The sequence below is a fragment of the Penaeus monodon genome, chromosome 35 (assembly GCF_015228065.2).
Source record: "Penaeus monodon isolate SGIC_2016 chromosome 35, NSTDA_Pmon_1, whole genome shotgun sequence".
Lineage (NCBI taxonomy): Eukaryota > Metazoa > Arthropoda > Malacostraca > Decapoda > Penaeidae > Penaeus > Penaeus monodon.
Window position 1 is genome coordinate 935,765 of NC_051420.1, and position 15,478 is coordinate 951,242.

General features: G+C 54.8%; 1 protein-coding gene across 50 annotated transcripts in view; it reads right to left on the reverse strand.

Moving 5' to 3' along the window:
• The window catches only part of LOC119594951 (tropomyosin), a 50,217-nt gene that overhangs the window by 14,047 nt on the left and 20,692 nt on the right, over positions 1 to 15,478 (reverse strand). For all 50 annotated transcript variants that reach the window (XM_037944065.1, XM_037944072.1, XM_037944066.1 and 47 more), the window contains one exon: positions 697 to 830. In XM_037944065.1, the coding sequence (XP_037799993.1) occupies positions 697 to 830 (134 nt within the window). The remainder of the gene's footprint in view (positions 1 to 696; positions 831 to 15,478) is intronic.

The window sequence follows — 15,478 nt, forward strand, 5'->3', positions numbered from 1 at the left end:
CAAGCGCTTGCACTTACCTGTCGCGGCCTCGTCAACCCGAGCACCGGGGACGAGTGGCCACATGGCACCCCCAGTAAAGGCTGCCAACTCGGGCAACGTCATGTTAAACTACTATTTTCAAAGAATTCCTATATATATATGCGTATTATATTCTCTTTTTCGAGACTCTCATTCTCTCCCCTTTATTTTTTTTTTTGCGTTTCTTTTGTGATTTTTCATTTTTTCGTTTTTTGCGATTTATTTCCGCGTGTTCAAACAAGCAGTACTAAGGCTCGGCTGTGGGTGGCCGTATGTAAGGTGTGCGAACAGGGCTGAGGGCGGCCCCTGCGGGCGCCCCCCGCCACCCCCCGCCCCTCTCCCTCAACACCCGCCGCAGCCGTCGCCGCGGCCGCTCGCCCCGCCGCTGCCGGTCCCCGCCCACGGCCGCCCGTCGCCGCCCACAGCCCCCGCCGCCGTCGAAGCCTCCCGAGAGGCCGGCGGCACGCGGCGGTGGGCGTGCGGGCGGTGGCGTGGCGGCGCGGCGGCGAGGCAGGCGTGCGCGCCCGCGAAGGGGGGCGGACGGGTCAGAGCGCCTCCTGCGCCGCCTGCTCGGCCTGCAGCGCGGCGAAGAGGCGCTCCACCTCCGCCCCGATGTCGGCGATGCGGGAGAGGAGGTGGTGGGCGCGGGCGTCCTGGTCGTCCAGCACGGATACTGACCGCTCGGACTCGTCGGCGGCCTGGGAGGCCTCGGCCAGCTTGGTGGTGGCGGTGTTGAGGCGCTCCTCAGAGCGCTCCAGGTCCTCCTCGAGCAGCTGGATGCGGCGGTTCAGAGCGGCCACCTCGCCCTCAGCCTGCAAGGAGAAAAGGGAGGGCGCAATCAGAGTACCGCCTTCGGGAGAAAACAAGTGGGTGCACACAGCCGTACGGCCGTCACACGCACACATACACACACATACACATACACACACGCACACGCACACGCACGTACACACGCACACGCACACGCTCGCTGACACCCTCGCTCGCACCAATTCATCCACAGGAGCTGAATGGGATGATTTCGTGTAACAATCGTTATACTGAAGCAAATAATAAAATTTAACCGAGATTAGCAAAAGAAGGCAGTTCTACTGAGAGAGCAAATGCCAAATAAAAAGTGAAAAACAGATTACAGAGCAATTAATCTACTGATATTTATATGCAAATCAAGGAGAACAACACAAGAGTGAAACAAAGAACCTTGAAGTTATATGACAAAAAGCATTATTGGAAATTATCGAAATAAATATTCATATATTCATAAAACAAAAGGAAAAAAAGGGAGGAAGCGTCGTCATTAGATTCGCCAGGAAGGAAATGCAGCAATTGCGTCTACTCGTACGAATACAATGCAAGCGGAGGAAGGAGGAAAGAAGGAAGAATAGAGAGAGAGAGAGAGAGAGAGAGAGAGAGAGAGAGAGAGAGAGAGAGAGAGAGAGAGAGAGAGAGAGAGAGAGAGAGAGAGAGAGAGAGAGAGAGAGAGAGAAGAGAGAGAGAAGAGAGAGAGAAGAGAGAGAGAAGAGAGAGAGAGAGAGAGAGAGAGAGAGAGAGAGAGAGAAAGAGAGAGAGTCAGAGACAGTAAATCCTCCTTGCAACCAACAAGTGCCTGGCGAATCGCAATCACGCCACTTCCTCCCAGGTTGAGAGAACACAATTGGATAATTTTATGAACAACCAGAAACATTTTATTGGGACAACATACGATAGAAGGTAAATTTGTATGGTAACAGAACAGAACATAATAATGCAGAAAAAAAAAGAAAAAAGAAAAAGACAGATTAAATAAAGAGACAGCACGGAAATCAAAACAAGTACCACTGGAAAATAAAATAAAAAGATCACATTATTAATCAATCCTTCAGCCATAACTAACACGTCTTGGCAACATCAGGAGGAGTAGGCTAGGTGTTCAGCACGACAAAAATAAATGAATGAATGAATAAATTAATAAACCCGGCCTCGTGTTTTATTTATGTCACCAGATTCCTTTTCCAGATCTGATATAGGCCTATCTAAGGAGGCCTATGGGGGGGGGGTACTGTGAGAAGAGTAGGTATCTCTCCCCCTCCCCCTCCAGGAGCCAACAACGCCCCTGAACCTATGGAAAATGCAGAAATCGTTCGGGAGCCCTCTTTAGGAGTTTCTCTGGGCATTCGACGTGTCCGGGGAGTGGTCTTGCGGTCATGGCCATATATACACACATGGACACACGGTCACATGGCCGTAGAGACACACGGTCACATGGCTATACAGACACACGGTCACATGGCTATACAGACACACGGACACGCAGACTCGCTGGCAAGGCTGGCGGGCGAACACCTGTGAGCTCGAGTCCAGGCGAGCGTCGCGCCGAAGCCGAGCCGTCGAGTCCCATGACCCCGTCGCTAATCACCAGGAAACGTCCCAAATTCGGGGCCTCCTCTTCTCGCTCGACGTCGACGGCAGCGGCGGTGGGGGTGCGATACGGACGCACACGCATACGTGCACATGCCGCAGCGCACACAGCCGACCCGTCCCTACATGGCTCGCTCACAATTTCTGCATTTTTCGGTCAGGGGCGAGGCGGCGGCGGCGGCGGGGGGTCGGCCGTCGGCTGGAGGGGGGGGGGAAGGGATCTGGAGGCGCCCTTGGGGCCTGTGACTCATACAGGGACTCCCTTGGCTGCCCTTATAAGGAGGCCGTCTTCTCATTGATTCCTCGCCGCCGCCTTGTGAGGGAAGACGGGGAGAGGGAGCCGGGGAGATGAAGAGGGAGGGAGGAGGGAGGGGGCGGAGGGAGCGTGACCTCGCCGGGGTGAATACGGGCAACAACAGTGGCCTCCCTCGCGCCCGTATCACCAGCGGGCGGCCACGCTCCCGCGACAGAGAACAGAGGGAGGGAGGGAGGGCTACGGGATATTTACCATCCCTACCGCTACCCACTCTCCCCCCCTCTCTCCCTCTCTCCTCTTCCTCCTCCAATCTCACCCTCACCGAAGCCAGGCCCCAGCAGCTGGTGGAGCCCCAAGGCCCAGCTGGAACGTGCGTGCGAGTACAACTTCTGCTTCCCATACTCTGGGGTGAGGAGCGGGGCAACCTCGTCCGGCAGCCCCGTTACCTCTGGACAGAAAATTCATAATGAAGGATGGACACTCGATATACACCAAAAATGACACACATGTTGCTATAAATCGTTAGACTTTAACATTTGGATTATCCGTATGTCTTTTTTTCGTTAATCTCGACTACGAATAACTAGTAAATACATTCGGAAAGTCAATATATTGTATACATTTAAAATGTCGCATGCGCGTTGCAGGCAGTGCATCGCAAGCTCGCCTTTAGCAACAAAGGGGAAAGGGGGCAACAGCCACGCCAAGCGCGACCACCAACCTCCACTTGGATTCCTTACTCTGAAACACTCGATCCAAACCAAACTAGACTCACTGATTTTACAGGAAAAGAGTAAGCGTATTCCCCCCTCCCTCCCCCCCAATCAAGCCCGATTCGGCTCGACTCCCCAATCTTGGACGCGTTTGCACCGAGATGACCATTGGAGACGAGAGAAACCACGGGCTGCAGCGGGGAAGGGGGGAGGAAGAAGGGGGAAGGGGGGGGGGGAACGGAGAGGGGGACGTGGAAGTCATGAACCCTCGCGGTCGACACTTGGAACCTTAAAACTAGAGCGAGAATCGAGGTTAAGTGTCAGCATTTAGTGGGGAGGGGAGGGAGGGAGGAAAAGAAAGAAAAAAATGAGAAAGAGGGGGAAGAGGGGGAAGAGGGGAAGAGGGGAAGAGAGAGAGAGAGAGAGAGAGAGAGAGAGAGAGAGAGAGAGAGAGAGAGAGAGAGAGAGAGAGAGAGAGAGAGAGAGAGAGAGAGAGAGAGAGAGAGAGAAAGACAAAAGATAGGTAGAAACAGACAGACAAATATAGACAGACAGTGACAGAGTGGCACAGCTCGGCCTCGGGGCGGGCAGAGCGGCCCGGGCAAAGGCAGCAGCGTCGGCGTGCGCGCGCCGCGGCCGGGGAGGTGCAGGAGGAGCTCGCCCGGCTGAGGTGGGTCGTGTGTGATCGCCCCAATGCCTGGGTAGTGGCAGGGTGGGCACGCACGCTCCATGCCCATGTTTGGACGCACCCCCACCACCCTCCTCTCGCCGCTGCTGCAGCCCTGCCCTCCCCTGCCCCCTCCCGCCCCTCTCTTCGCCCTCGTCCCCTCCCTCCGGCCTTTCAAGTGGCCTCATGACTGTCTCAATTTTGATGAGCCCCGTTCATTATGCTCTCATGGCTGCGGCGGCCGAGGGAGAGAGAGGGAAGGGGAGGGGGGGAGGCCTTCGGCTCATGTCCTCATCACCTGAACTGCCTCGGGTGTCTTCCTCGTCTTCTCCTCTTCCTCTTCTCTCCTCTCCTTTTCCCTAAGAACTAAGAAGGAGGAAAAGGAAGAGGAAGAGGGTGTGGAGGAGCCATCGCCACCTCCCCCTTCAAGCCGCCGCACCTCCTCCTTTCCCCGACTGCTGCGAAGAGGAGGAGGACGACGACGAAGGAGCGACGGCCGAAGGAGCGAGTGTGTAACGGTGCGGAGGCCCAGGGCGGACAAGGCGCTGATAGTGCGGCGGACCAACTGTTATCGCATTCGGAAGTGTGACCCACGAGACGACCCCGGCTCAGGCGCTGCTCCTCGTCGTCGTCGTCGTCATCACAATCATCATAATCCTTCTCATCCTAATAACCATTCTTCTCATTGCCATTATTATGCTCCTCCTCCTCATCATCATCATCACTATCATACCCTTTCCCTTCGTCATCACCACCATCATTCACCCTGCTGCTGCTCCTCCTCCTCCTCTCCCGCTCCTTGGTCCCCGCCGTCATCATGCCGTGGCTCCCGCATGAATACCAAAAATGCAAATCGCCAAAACCTAATCAATCATCCCGGATTCAGTTAGGTACGGCAGCTCGGCAACAATCGCCGTGAAGGTAAACAGCTGTTCGCACACGTCATGCTCGCTCGCCTCTCTCTCTCTTCTTATCCCAGCCTTTTAGCTCTCTCTGCTCTCTCTCCCTTGACGTAACCAGCGGACAAAGTCGATCACATGACGTTAAGAAGGGACAGAAATCCGTCAACCTGTGCGTCGATCTCGCAGCTCCCCGACCCCGAAGACGTGCGGCGGTAAAAAATTATATCACCGAACTGCGCACTTTAAGCGTTTAAACATCTCTCGACTGCGGGATCTAAGCCCTCGGTGAGCCGGGCGGAGGACGGCCGCGCACGTTCCTCGCCCGGCGCCACGAGGAAGGGAGAGGGGCGAGGGGCGGAGGACGAGGGAGAGGGGCGAGGGGCGGAGGACGAGGGGAGATGCCTCCTCGCTCCTCTTGCTTCCCCTCTGGATGAGAGAGGGGGGGAGGAGAGAGGAGAGGCGAGAGAAGTGATAGTGAGATAGATAGATAGATAGAGAAAGGATAGATATGTAGGAGACGGGGAGACGGAGGAGGTACGAAGGTGCGGCAGTGAAGAGGAAGAGGAAGAGGAAGGAAAGACGAATTGAGGAATGAGTAAGGGGGGGGGGGAGGTAAAGTGGCTTGCGGCTGTAATCACGAATCATCACTAATCACAATCATCATGATCATCACGGCCATACACGCACACCGGTTGGCTGGCGGCGACGGTGAGCGGCCAACGACACTGCATGGGCCACTTCACCGGGGACGAGGATGCGAGGGAAGAGGGAGGTAGGGGAGGATGGGAAGAGAGAGGAGGTGGAGATGACGGAGACCGAAGTGGAAGAGGGAGGAGGAGGAGGAGGAGGAGGAGGAGGAGGAGGAGGAGGAGGAGGAGGAGGAGGAGGAGGAGGAGGAGGAGGAGGAGGAAGAAGAGGAGGAAGAGTGCCGTGAAGTAGAAGTTTTGAAACGTGCGGACAAGGAAGCAGAGACTGGGAGGTAAAGAGTAAAAGAAGGAGGAGGAGGAGCCGGAGCAGGAGTCTATGACCATTTAAACGATCCTGCAGCAGCAAGACTTGGACCGTCCGCTCGTCCCCCTTGACATCACGACTTGGTGATAGTGGCTCTCGGGGCTGGCGAGGCTGCATACACATCGGAAGCGCTGACCAAGTGTTTACGCCTTTGATGCAGAGAGAGAGAGAGAGAGAGAGAGAGAGAGAGAGAGAGAGAGAGAGAGAGAGAGAGAGAGAGAGAGAGAGAGAGAGAGAGAGAGAGAGAGAGAGAATAAGTAAATAAAGTGAAAGAAAAACAAGGAAAGGCTGGGAGAGTTGAAAGAGCGCCGAGATTGAGATTAAGGTGGGAAGAAAGAGAGGGAGGGAGGGGGGGGGGTGCGAGTTCGTGCAAGGGAGGCGAAGGATCTAGTTGACCCTGCCCTATATACTCTCACGAGGAACCGCCACTACTCGCCTCATAACTCACAACTCGCAACTCTTACTGCGACACACCTGAGACAGAGAGAGAATGAGAGAGAGAGAGAGAGAGGAGAGAGAGAGAGAGAGAGAGAGAGAGAGAGAGAGAGAGAGAGAGAGAGAGAGAGAGAGAGAGAGAGAGAGATTCCTTCTGTTATATTACAAAGGGGAAAAAATGGAGGGGGTGGGGGGGGGGGGCAAGGAAATGTACTTCGAACAAAGGCAAGTGTTCTTATAAACCCGATCCAAGAACTCTCAGTTACGAGCCGAGATAAGATAGCTCTCCCTTCAACCCCCAACCCCCACCCCCCCAAAAAAAAAAAAAAAATCATGTTTCCTTATCATTCCCGTTATACATTTTTTTTTATACGTTATCTTAACTCTGCATGACTTTTTTCCCCTCTGTCTTTTTTTTTCCTCTCTCTCTCCGACGACATTAATCACCCTCTCGAACGCTCTCTACGAAAGACATGTAAAGCGAGGAGCATGAAAGCGCGCCCTCAAAATTAGACGATGAGAAAGAAAAACGAAGTTCAGGCGCCCCCGTCAGAAGGAGCTGGGAGTGAGCGCGCAGAGAGAGGAGTAGTGAGGAGGGAAGACGAGAGGAGAGAGGAGTAGGAGGAGGGGAGGAGGAAAGGGAAGAGAGGAGAGGAGAGGGAGGAGGGAAAAGGAGAGAGGAAGGAGGAAAGTAAGTGGAGAGAGGAAAGAGGATGTGGGAAGCGTGGAAGAGGGAGGGAGGGAGGGAGGGAGGGAGGGGAAGGGGAGGGGATGATGGCGTGAGTGTGGTTGGAGTCCGGGTGAGCATGACAAGGAACTTATGAGGGAGATGAGAGAGGGGGGAATGAGAGCGAGCGAAAGCGAGGGAGGCAAGGAGGACAGAAAGGGAAAGTGTAAAAGAAAGTGGAGAGATGGAGGAGTGCAGATAAAAAGAAATACGTGGCTAAGAAAGAGGGGAGAGGAAGAGGGAGAGAGGGAGAGAGAGAGAGAGAGAGAGAGAGAGAGAGAGAGAGAGAGAGAGAGAGAGAGAGAGAGAGAGAGAGAGAAGAGAGAGAGAGAGAGAATAAGAGAAGAGAGAAAAACAGAAAGAAAGAAAAAAACAAGAGAGAAAATAAAGACACGGACAGAGAGAGAGAGAGAAAAGATAGAAAGTGGACAGAGGAATAGGGGCAAGGAGAATGAGAAAGGCTAGGCGTGCAGAGCTCAGCGCCCGAACACAGAGGTGAGTCTGTGCATCCAGCCAGTCTAACCTTACATCAACACACTCGTGTCCGCATAGCATTTCAACACCATCTTATACAGCAACTTTTGTTTGTTTGTGCGGGGAAGGATGGGAGGAGGAGGAGGAGCAAAAAGATGAGTAGATGGAGTAGGAGAAGGGGAAGGAGGAGGAGGAGGAGGAGGAGGAGGAGGAGGAGGAGGAGGAGGAGGAGGAGGAGGAGGAGGAGGAGGAGGAGGAGGAGGAGGAGGAGGAGGAGGGCAAGGGATCAGGAGATGCCCAACTTCTTCCCCACTTGGGCATTGTACTCACCCGGGCATTCTTCCCTATCGTTACCCAAGAAAGGAGGCGAGAGGAGGCGCAGAGGCGTGCGACCACCAAGAGCCTCGACCGTGTTAAATCTGCTGGCACGGCCGATAGATATACACGATAGCCGCCGGGTAGTAGCAGTCCCAGATCTCCGAGGAAAAAAAAAAAACCTCGAACGGTAGCCCCAAGAGGCCGACAAGCCCCTCGACCACAAGCACCTGCATGTTGCTTGCTCTGGGAGGAGGAAAAGTAGCCGGTTTCGACTCCAGACCGACCGGTTGGAGGGCGATCGACGTCGAGTCAGTGAGAAGAGCTCGCTCGTCCCGTCCCACTGGGTCTCGCTGTCGCCGTCTCTCCTGCCTCGACACTCGGCAACGAAGTCATGAACAACTTGCAAAAAAGGGGAGACACGCAAAAGAAGAGATATTTGAGGAGTGAAATAAAGAAGAGAGAGAGACTGAGGGAGTGGGAGGGACTGGCGAACGAGAAGAGGGCCAAAGGCATCGTGGTATGTACTACAACTGGCTCATGACGTTACATGTGTGAGTGAACTTCTGACTAAACATTCGAGGTGCTAACGGCAGGGTGCAGCTCTGGCACAGAAAGAAAGAGGAAGAGGGGTACGGAGAGAGAGAGAGAGAGAGAGAGAGAGAGAGAGAGAGAGAGAGAGAGAGAGAGAGAGAGAGAGAGAGAGAGAGAGAGAGAGAGAGAGATTGGGGGAGAGGAAAGAAAAAGAGAATGAGAGGGAAGAGAAAGAAAGAAAAAGAGTGAGGGGGAGGGAGGGAGAGGAAGGAGAAAGAGAAATAGAAAGAAAAAGATAATGTGTGTGAGAGAGAGAGAGGAGAGAGAGAGAGAGAGAGAGAGAGAGAGAGAGAGAGAGAGAGAGAGAGAGAGAGAGAGAGAGAGAGAGAGAGAGAGACGTCCACACCACCAGAGGCACCCTCTCGCTCAGCCAGCAATGCAATAGCAGCCTTGAGGGCGAGTATTGCAAGGCACACTCTAGCCTGCCCTCGAGGGTGTCTGCTGCTGCTCGCCGCCGCCAGCTCGAAGATAAACAACAGGACCCTTTCCGAAGTGAACTCATCGCCGCGTTTGGGAAATGACGAAGCCGAGATAATAGAAAAGTGAGAATAAGAGTTCTGGGCTCAACAAAAAAAAAGTAAAAAGAAAGTTTTAAAAAAGGAGAAAGAAGAGACGAGAAAGACCCCGCTGGCTGCCTCGACTGCCCTCAACCACTCGTTCATCGGATCGGCGTCCCAAAGCCGTTGCAGTTCAACTCGCAACATGCTTTGCAAGGGGATGAGTCGGGCCTTTTCATGGGGCTCATCCCCGCTACGACGGCCATCACCATCGTCCCAAGGTTGCAGAGCAAGTTCAAGATGTGCAACAAGGCGCAGAACTGGAAATTCCGAATTCTTCAATGAAAGAACAAAAAAAAAAAGGAAGATAAAAAAAGAGAGAGAGACAAGGTGAAGCGACTAACAGACATTTTTACATCTGGCTGATGCACTGATCTTTCAAGAGAGAAAATCGTCTCACAAATTAACCTTTCGAGTTTATCACCAAGAGTCGCAGAGCCCTCTATCTCTGCCTTATCTTATCGGGACTCGCCGCCTCGACATCCGGCCCATCCGCTCTGCCCTTTCGAGTTACCTCTCGCTCGCTCGACCCACCGTATCCAGCCCTATTGCCCGTGGAATAGAATGATGCGAGATGGGATAATTACAATTAAAACCGTCCCTACTTAGGGCAATGATCTGTCCTGCCATTTAAGAGGAACGAGAGAGAGAGAGAGAGAGAGAGAGAAGAGAGAGAGAGAGAGAGAGAGGAGAGAGAGAGGAGAGCAGAGAGAGGAGAGAGAGAGAGGAGAGAGAGAGAGGGGAGAGAGAGAGAGGAGAGAGAGAGGGAGAGAGGGAGAGAGAGAGAGGGAGAGAAAAGAGGGAGAGAGAGAGGGAGAGAGAGAGAGGGAGAGAGAGAGGGAGAGAGAGAGGGAGAGAGAGAGGGAGAGAAAAAGAGAGAAAGGGAGCAAATGAACAGAGAGACAGACCGAAAGCCCCCAACACTTTTGTTGGAGAGATGCGTCACCCACCAGGTATGCGGAGGGTGAAAGTGCGCGGGGAATGGCGCTATGGGTGACCCACGATGCTCGCCCCCCCCCCTTCCCCCTCTGCCCCATACTCTGCTGTTCCTCTCAGCACCGCTTGGGTCACGAGAGGGGGTGTGGGGATCGCTGAGGAAGGGAAAAGGGAGAGAGAGGGAAACGCCGTCCCTCACCCTTCGACCAAAGCGCTCCAAAGGCCAGAGTCCTTTGTCGTTCCTTCCTCTTCCCCCACCCCCCCTCCCACTAACACAATACCCATCAAATCTAATGGAAATCTATCGCCGATGCTTGTCCCATTTATGGCCACTTAAAGCATGGCGGGCGTGGCAGTGGGCGGGGGTGGGCGGAGGAGGAGAGGCGGAGGCGAGGTTACGTGAATGAGGCGAGGGAGAGATTTAACTCACACCCGCCCCCCCTCCCCCTCTCCATTCCACCCATCACCACCTTCTCGCCCCCACCCCCCCCCTACCACGCCACCGACACCCGCGTACCAACATCCCGCCTACGCCCACATAACATCACAAACCTCATCGCGTAATACTGTCGCCGCCCCTCTCTGCCGAAAATCCGCCCACCCCGCCTGGGACTTCCGTGCGCACACGCCCACAACCCACGATGTACACATGGAAGTGGGTGGGTGGTGGGGGGGGGCGGAGAAAGAGAGGCAGAAAAGGTGGGTGGGAGGGGGAGGGAGGGAGGAGGTGGAGTAGCCATGTATACAACCGCGGAAGTGCACAGAGACCACACCTGCACGCGGAAACACGGTTACTAGACACGCACACACACGAAAAACCTACCTTTACCTACACCGGGTACTTCCCCTTTCCGAAATGTATGGAAATATGGACCCCGCACGCACGAACCCCGATACGCATATATTACGAAAAAAAACAACCTGCATATACATATATACATATATACTATCCGCAAAGAACTGCATTAACAAGTTTACGTTTTTTGAATCCGCTTTCTACTTCGATAAGCGTGAATTTAAAACGAAAAGGAAAAAATAAAATAAAATCACGTGATACGTTGTAAGCAGAGGGGAGGGGAATTTTTTTTAGTGTGGGGGGGGGGGGGGTGATCGTAATCATAAATTCGGCAATGGAATTGAATGGCAAAGGGGGAGGGGGGGATGTCATGGAAGGGGTGTAGTCGGCGTGGCACAGTAGTTAGGCACTTTTTGGCACTTTTTTCCACCCTGTCTCTTTTTTTTTTATTGGCGCCGATGTACTATATGAGCTTCCTGTCCGAAGTTGTTCCCCGTGCAATAAATTTCCAAACATAAACACACATACGTACATACATATACATAGACACACACACGCCCATAACCATGAATGTTGAATCGAAAACCGCAAACCCTATTTCTTTTTCTCTCTCTACAACATTTCTCTCTCACTCCCCCTTCCCCCTCCATCCGTGATACGGAGAGAGAGAGAGAGAGAGAGACAGAGAGAGAGATGAGAGTGTGGGGGGGGGAGAATAACATACAAAATAACTTTCACTGTGGCCATGTGTGCGTATAAAGCAAAGAGTCACACTCGCCAAGGTCTAGTAGTTTTGGCACTCGCATTCTCTTCTCTTCCGTTTTCTATTACTTTCTCTCTCTCTCTCTCTCTCTCTCTCTCTCTCTCTCTCTCTCTCTCTCTCTCTCTCTCTCTCTCTCTCTCTGCAGCTTATTACACATTTTCCCACCTCCATTTCAACACACAAACACAACACCTTCCCATAACTATCGAATAACAGGATCCAAGAGCCCTTAGTACAACCGTGCACGTATGAGATGGCAAGCTGGAGGATGGAAAGAGAGAGAGAGAGAGAGAGAGAGAGAGAGAGAGAGAGAGAGAGAGAGAGAGAGAGAGAGAGAGAGAGAGAGAGAGAGAGAGAGAGAGAAAGAAAAGAAATAAAGGCTGGTAGAGTGAGAAGAGAGGAGAGGACACGAGAGAAAAGCTTCGCCAAGCTCTCACGTCACAGAGGGAAGCTTAGTACCATTTATGGCCATGAATCAACTGCTGACTATCCCTCTGCACAGTCACGCGGGGGACCGAGAAGGGAAAGGACGGGGTGGGGGGTGGGGGTGGGGGACACAGCTGGTCACGCCTAGCCGTAGATACTCCCCCGTCTCGCCACGCCCCTTCCCTTCCCTCCCTTTCCCTTCCCTCTCCCTCCTGTCCTATTCCCTTCCCTCCATCTACTCCCTACCTGCGTGATCGCCAACGCTAACTACTTCCCTCCCCCCCCCTCCACTTATTCCCTCCCGCCACGTCCGCTGGGAGGGAGGGAGGGGAGGGAGGGAGGGAGGGAGGAAGGGCTGGACCCCGTGTCACGTTACTATGGCACTCCCTTCACCCCCCTCTTTACGGGAGAGGCGTAGGGGGTAGAGGGAGAGCGGGAAATGAAGGGGGGGAGGGGGCGAATGAATGAGTCACAGCAATTTAGAGGTAAAACGAAGGGGGAAAAAAACACCCATGAAACTACCGCTACCCAATGAATGGCAAATATAAAAATCCAAATAAAAATCCCCTCCCTCTTTGCATGCATCCCTCCCTCCCTTCCCCCCCTCTCCAAAGTGCGTGAAGCGATAGGCTCTACCGGCACGTACTGGCACACACGTAGCACGGAGCATGGCACTGTACTGGCGCTTTACGTGGAGAGGGGGCGACGGGCGGGGGGGGGGGGAAGCGGCGAGAGGGGGGGGGGATTGGAGGGGGAGGGAGCCAACACGTCTGAGAGATCGATGAGATTGATTGCATGAAGACCAGCGTCGCCTGGTTGCCCCCGACCCTCGTAAAATGCTGCAGTGGCCCCGTTTGGGGGACCTCTCACTCTTGGAATTTGAGGAAAGAGAGAGAGAGAGAGAGAGAGAGAGAGAGAGAGAGAGAGAGAGAGAGAGAGAGAGAGAGAGAGAGAGAGAGAGAGAGAGAGAGAGAGAGAGAGAGAGAGAGCAGACAGAGAAACCGAGAGAAGAGAAGAAAGCGTACTAAGTGCAGAGAAAGTAGGAGAGAGAACAGCAAAGTGAGGGAGAGACGAGCGAGAGAAAATGATTAGAGAAAGCAAGATATAGCAGCAGAGAGAAAGGAATATGGGAAGAGCGAGTCCCAGCAGCAAATTGAGGCGAGGCAGCGCGGGGCGTCAAACGCACGCCTAGGTCTTCATGCCTGGATTGGAATCGTCATCCATAAGATGGGGGGAGGGGGTGGGGGGAGGGGGAGCTATTGCTCTGTTAGACGGCAAGAATTTAACCGTCCATGAAAAGATTCATTTAACGAAGGGCACATGTTTATCTTCTACTTTACAGAGCCTTATGCTTGATTCCGTGTCTGTTATTTAGGCTGGCTGGCAGGCAGGCAGACAGGCAGGCAGGCAGGCAGGCAGACGATCGGGCTGGCGGGCTGGCAGGCTACATAGGACACACATGTTTCCCACGTCGAGCCTCGTCTTTCCCACGGTTCACCTGAACCACAGACACAACCTACCGCGCCACACCCGCCCGTCAGACAGCCCGCCATGCATGTTATCAACTGCCACCAGACACGACACAAAAAAAACCTGCTGTGACTGATCAATGCCTACTACTCTCCGGCGCTGAAGGCGTCCGAGGAGGTCAGTTCGCAAGAGGGGGGGAGGGGGCGCAGGGGGTATGGGTGTGGGAGAGAGTTTGTTGCTAGACTAAGAGGGCGATCGGAACCGCCAGGGCACCTGCTTCTCCTCGCCTGCCAAGAGCTCAGGAGCGGGGGGCCGCGGCGGCGCTCGCAATTATGCGTGGCCTGTGTGTCGTAACGGGACCGCGGAGGGAAGAGGGGTCGGGGCAGGCGGAAACCGGGTCACAGGCTTCGGGGAGAGAGAGGAAGGGGGGGGGGACAAACGGGGAGGGAAGAGGCGGGCGTGACCTCGTGGGTGGCGCCACAGGATGGCGACCTCTGACCCTCAACCGTCGTCACTCCCACTCCAGCCACTCCCGTCGGCCTCCAACTCCCAGGTTTCCCCGCGTGCTAACGAGCCGCTGCCGATTCATTAGCGCCGCCTTAATGACGAGGGGACAACCCAATTAACTTCGTCTTCCGAGGATGGGTGTGGAGCCAACACACCTGCGCAGGTGTTGCCGTGACCTCCAGCGGCAGAGGGAAACGAGGGAGTGAGAACGAGCATCCGGATTATCCGCCCATCCAGAAGGTCGGCGTGGAGGAACCGCCAGCCTCACGCGGCCCCTCGAACCTCCCGTAGCAAGGCGCGGCCGAGGAAGAGAACCACGGAGGCAGGGTGAAACCTCCGCTTAGAGACCTAGGGTTTCACACGTCGTGAGGGAGAACAGCAGTTCTATTGTGACGTCACGCATGGGCAAGGCCGCCACTTCCCCCCCTCTCCCCCCCGCCCCCCTCTCCTGCCCCATCTCGCGCCCACTTTCCCTCTCGTTCACCACACCTGTGCACTTCAAGCCCAAAATCCAAGCTTTCTCGAAGGCGGCGTGCCTACCACCATCGACATCAAACTCGAAAGCGCAAGAATTCGAGGCAGAAGCTCACAGAAGAGGCGTGGTGAAAGGGAGTAGAGAGAGAGAGAGAGAGAGAGAGAGAGAGAGAGAGAGAGAGAGAGAGAGAGAGAGAGAGAGAGAGAGAGAGAGAGAGAGAGAGAGAGAGAGAGCCAAGGATGGTCTGTTCCCAGAGATCCGACCGAGGTCTTGTGGAATGATGAAGTTTACGTTCACCACCCCAGCCCGGCCCTGGCCTGCCCTAGAATGCCCAAAACCTTGGATACACAAGTACACGGCCTCTCCCCTCCCCCCCTCCCCCTAAATCTGACTGGCGCACTCTCCCTTTCCCCGCGTGCGCACACCTGTCGCCCTTTCACACCTGCCACGATGCACATCTGCCATACAACTCACGGAAGTTCAACAGATATCAGCCCGGAGGTGAATGCACTCCGTGACAGGTAAACAGCAAGAATTGCGGCGAGGAAAGTGTCCGCCGCGCTTTACCGCAGCCGGCCACGCAAACACACACACACACACGCGCGCGCACATACAGGTACACACACACACACACACACGTACACGTAAGCCGCGCCTCGTCCTGTCATGAGCCTCAGCACACCGGCATGGCCATCTCCGAGTGCAGGTTGGCATGAGGCCTTCTGGAGCAACAGCATGTGGCGAGTGAAGGCGCAAGCCCCGCCTGAGTTGGAGGGGAGGGAGGGGGAGGCAGGGGGAGGCCGAGAAGGTGACTGAGGTACCGGAGACAAGGTCGCCTCTGGTGCCCCGGGCTGAGGTGAAGGTGGGAGGAGGTACGGAATGGGGCAGAGTATGGGGGTAGGGGGGAAGGGTGGCAGGCAGGGTAACCTTGCCCACCCGCCCTCCCACCTACCAGTCCTTCATCCATACCTTCACCCACCGGCCACCTCGCCCCCCTCCCCCTGCCTCCTCCTCCTCCTCCTCTCGCACGCCCAAAGAT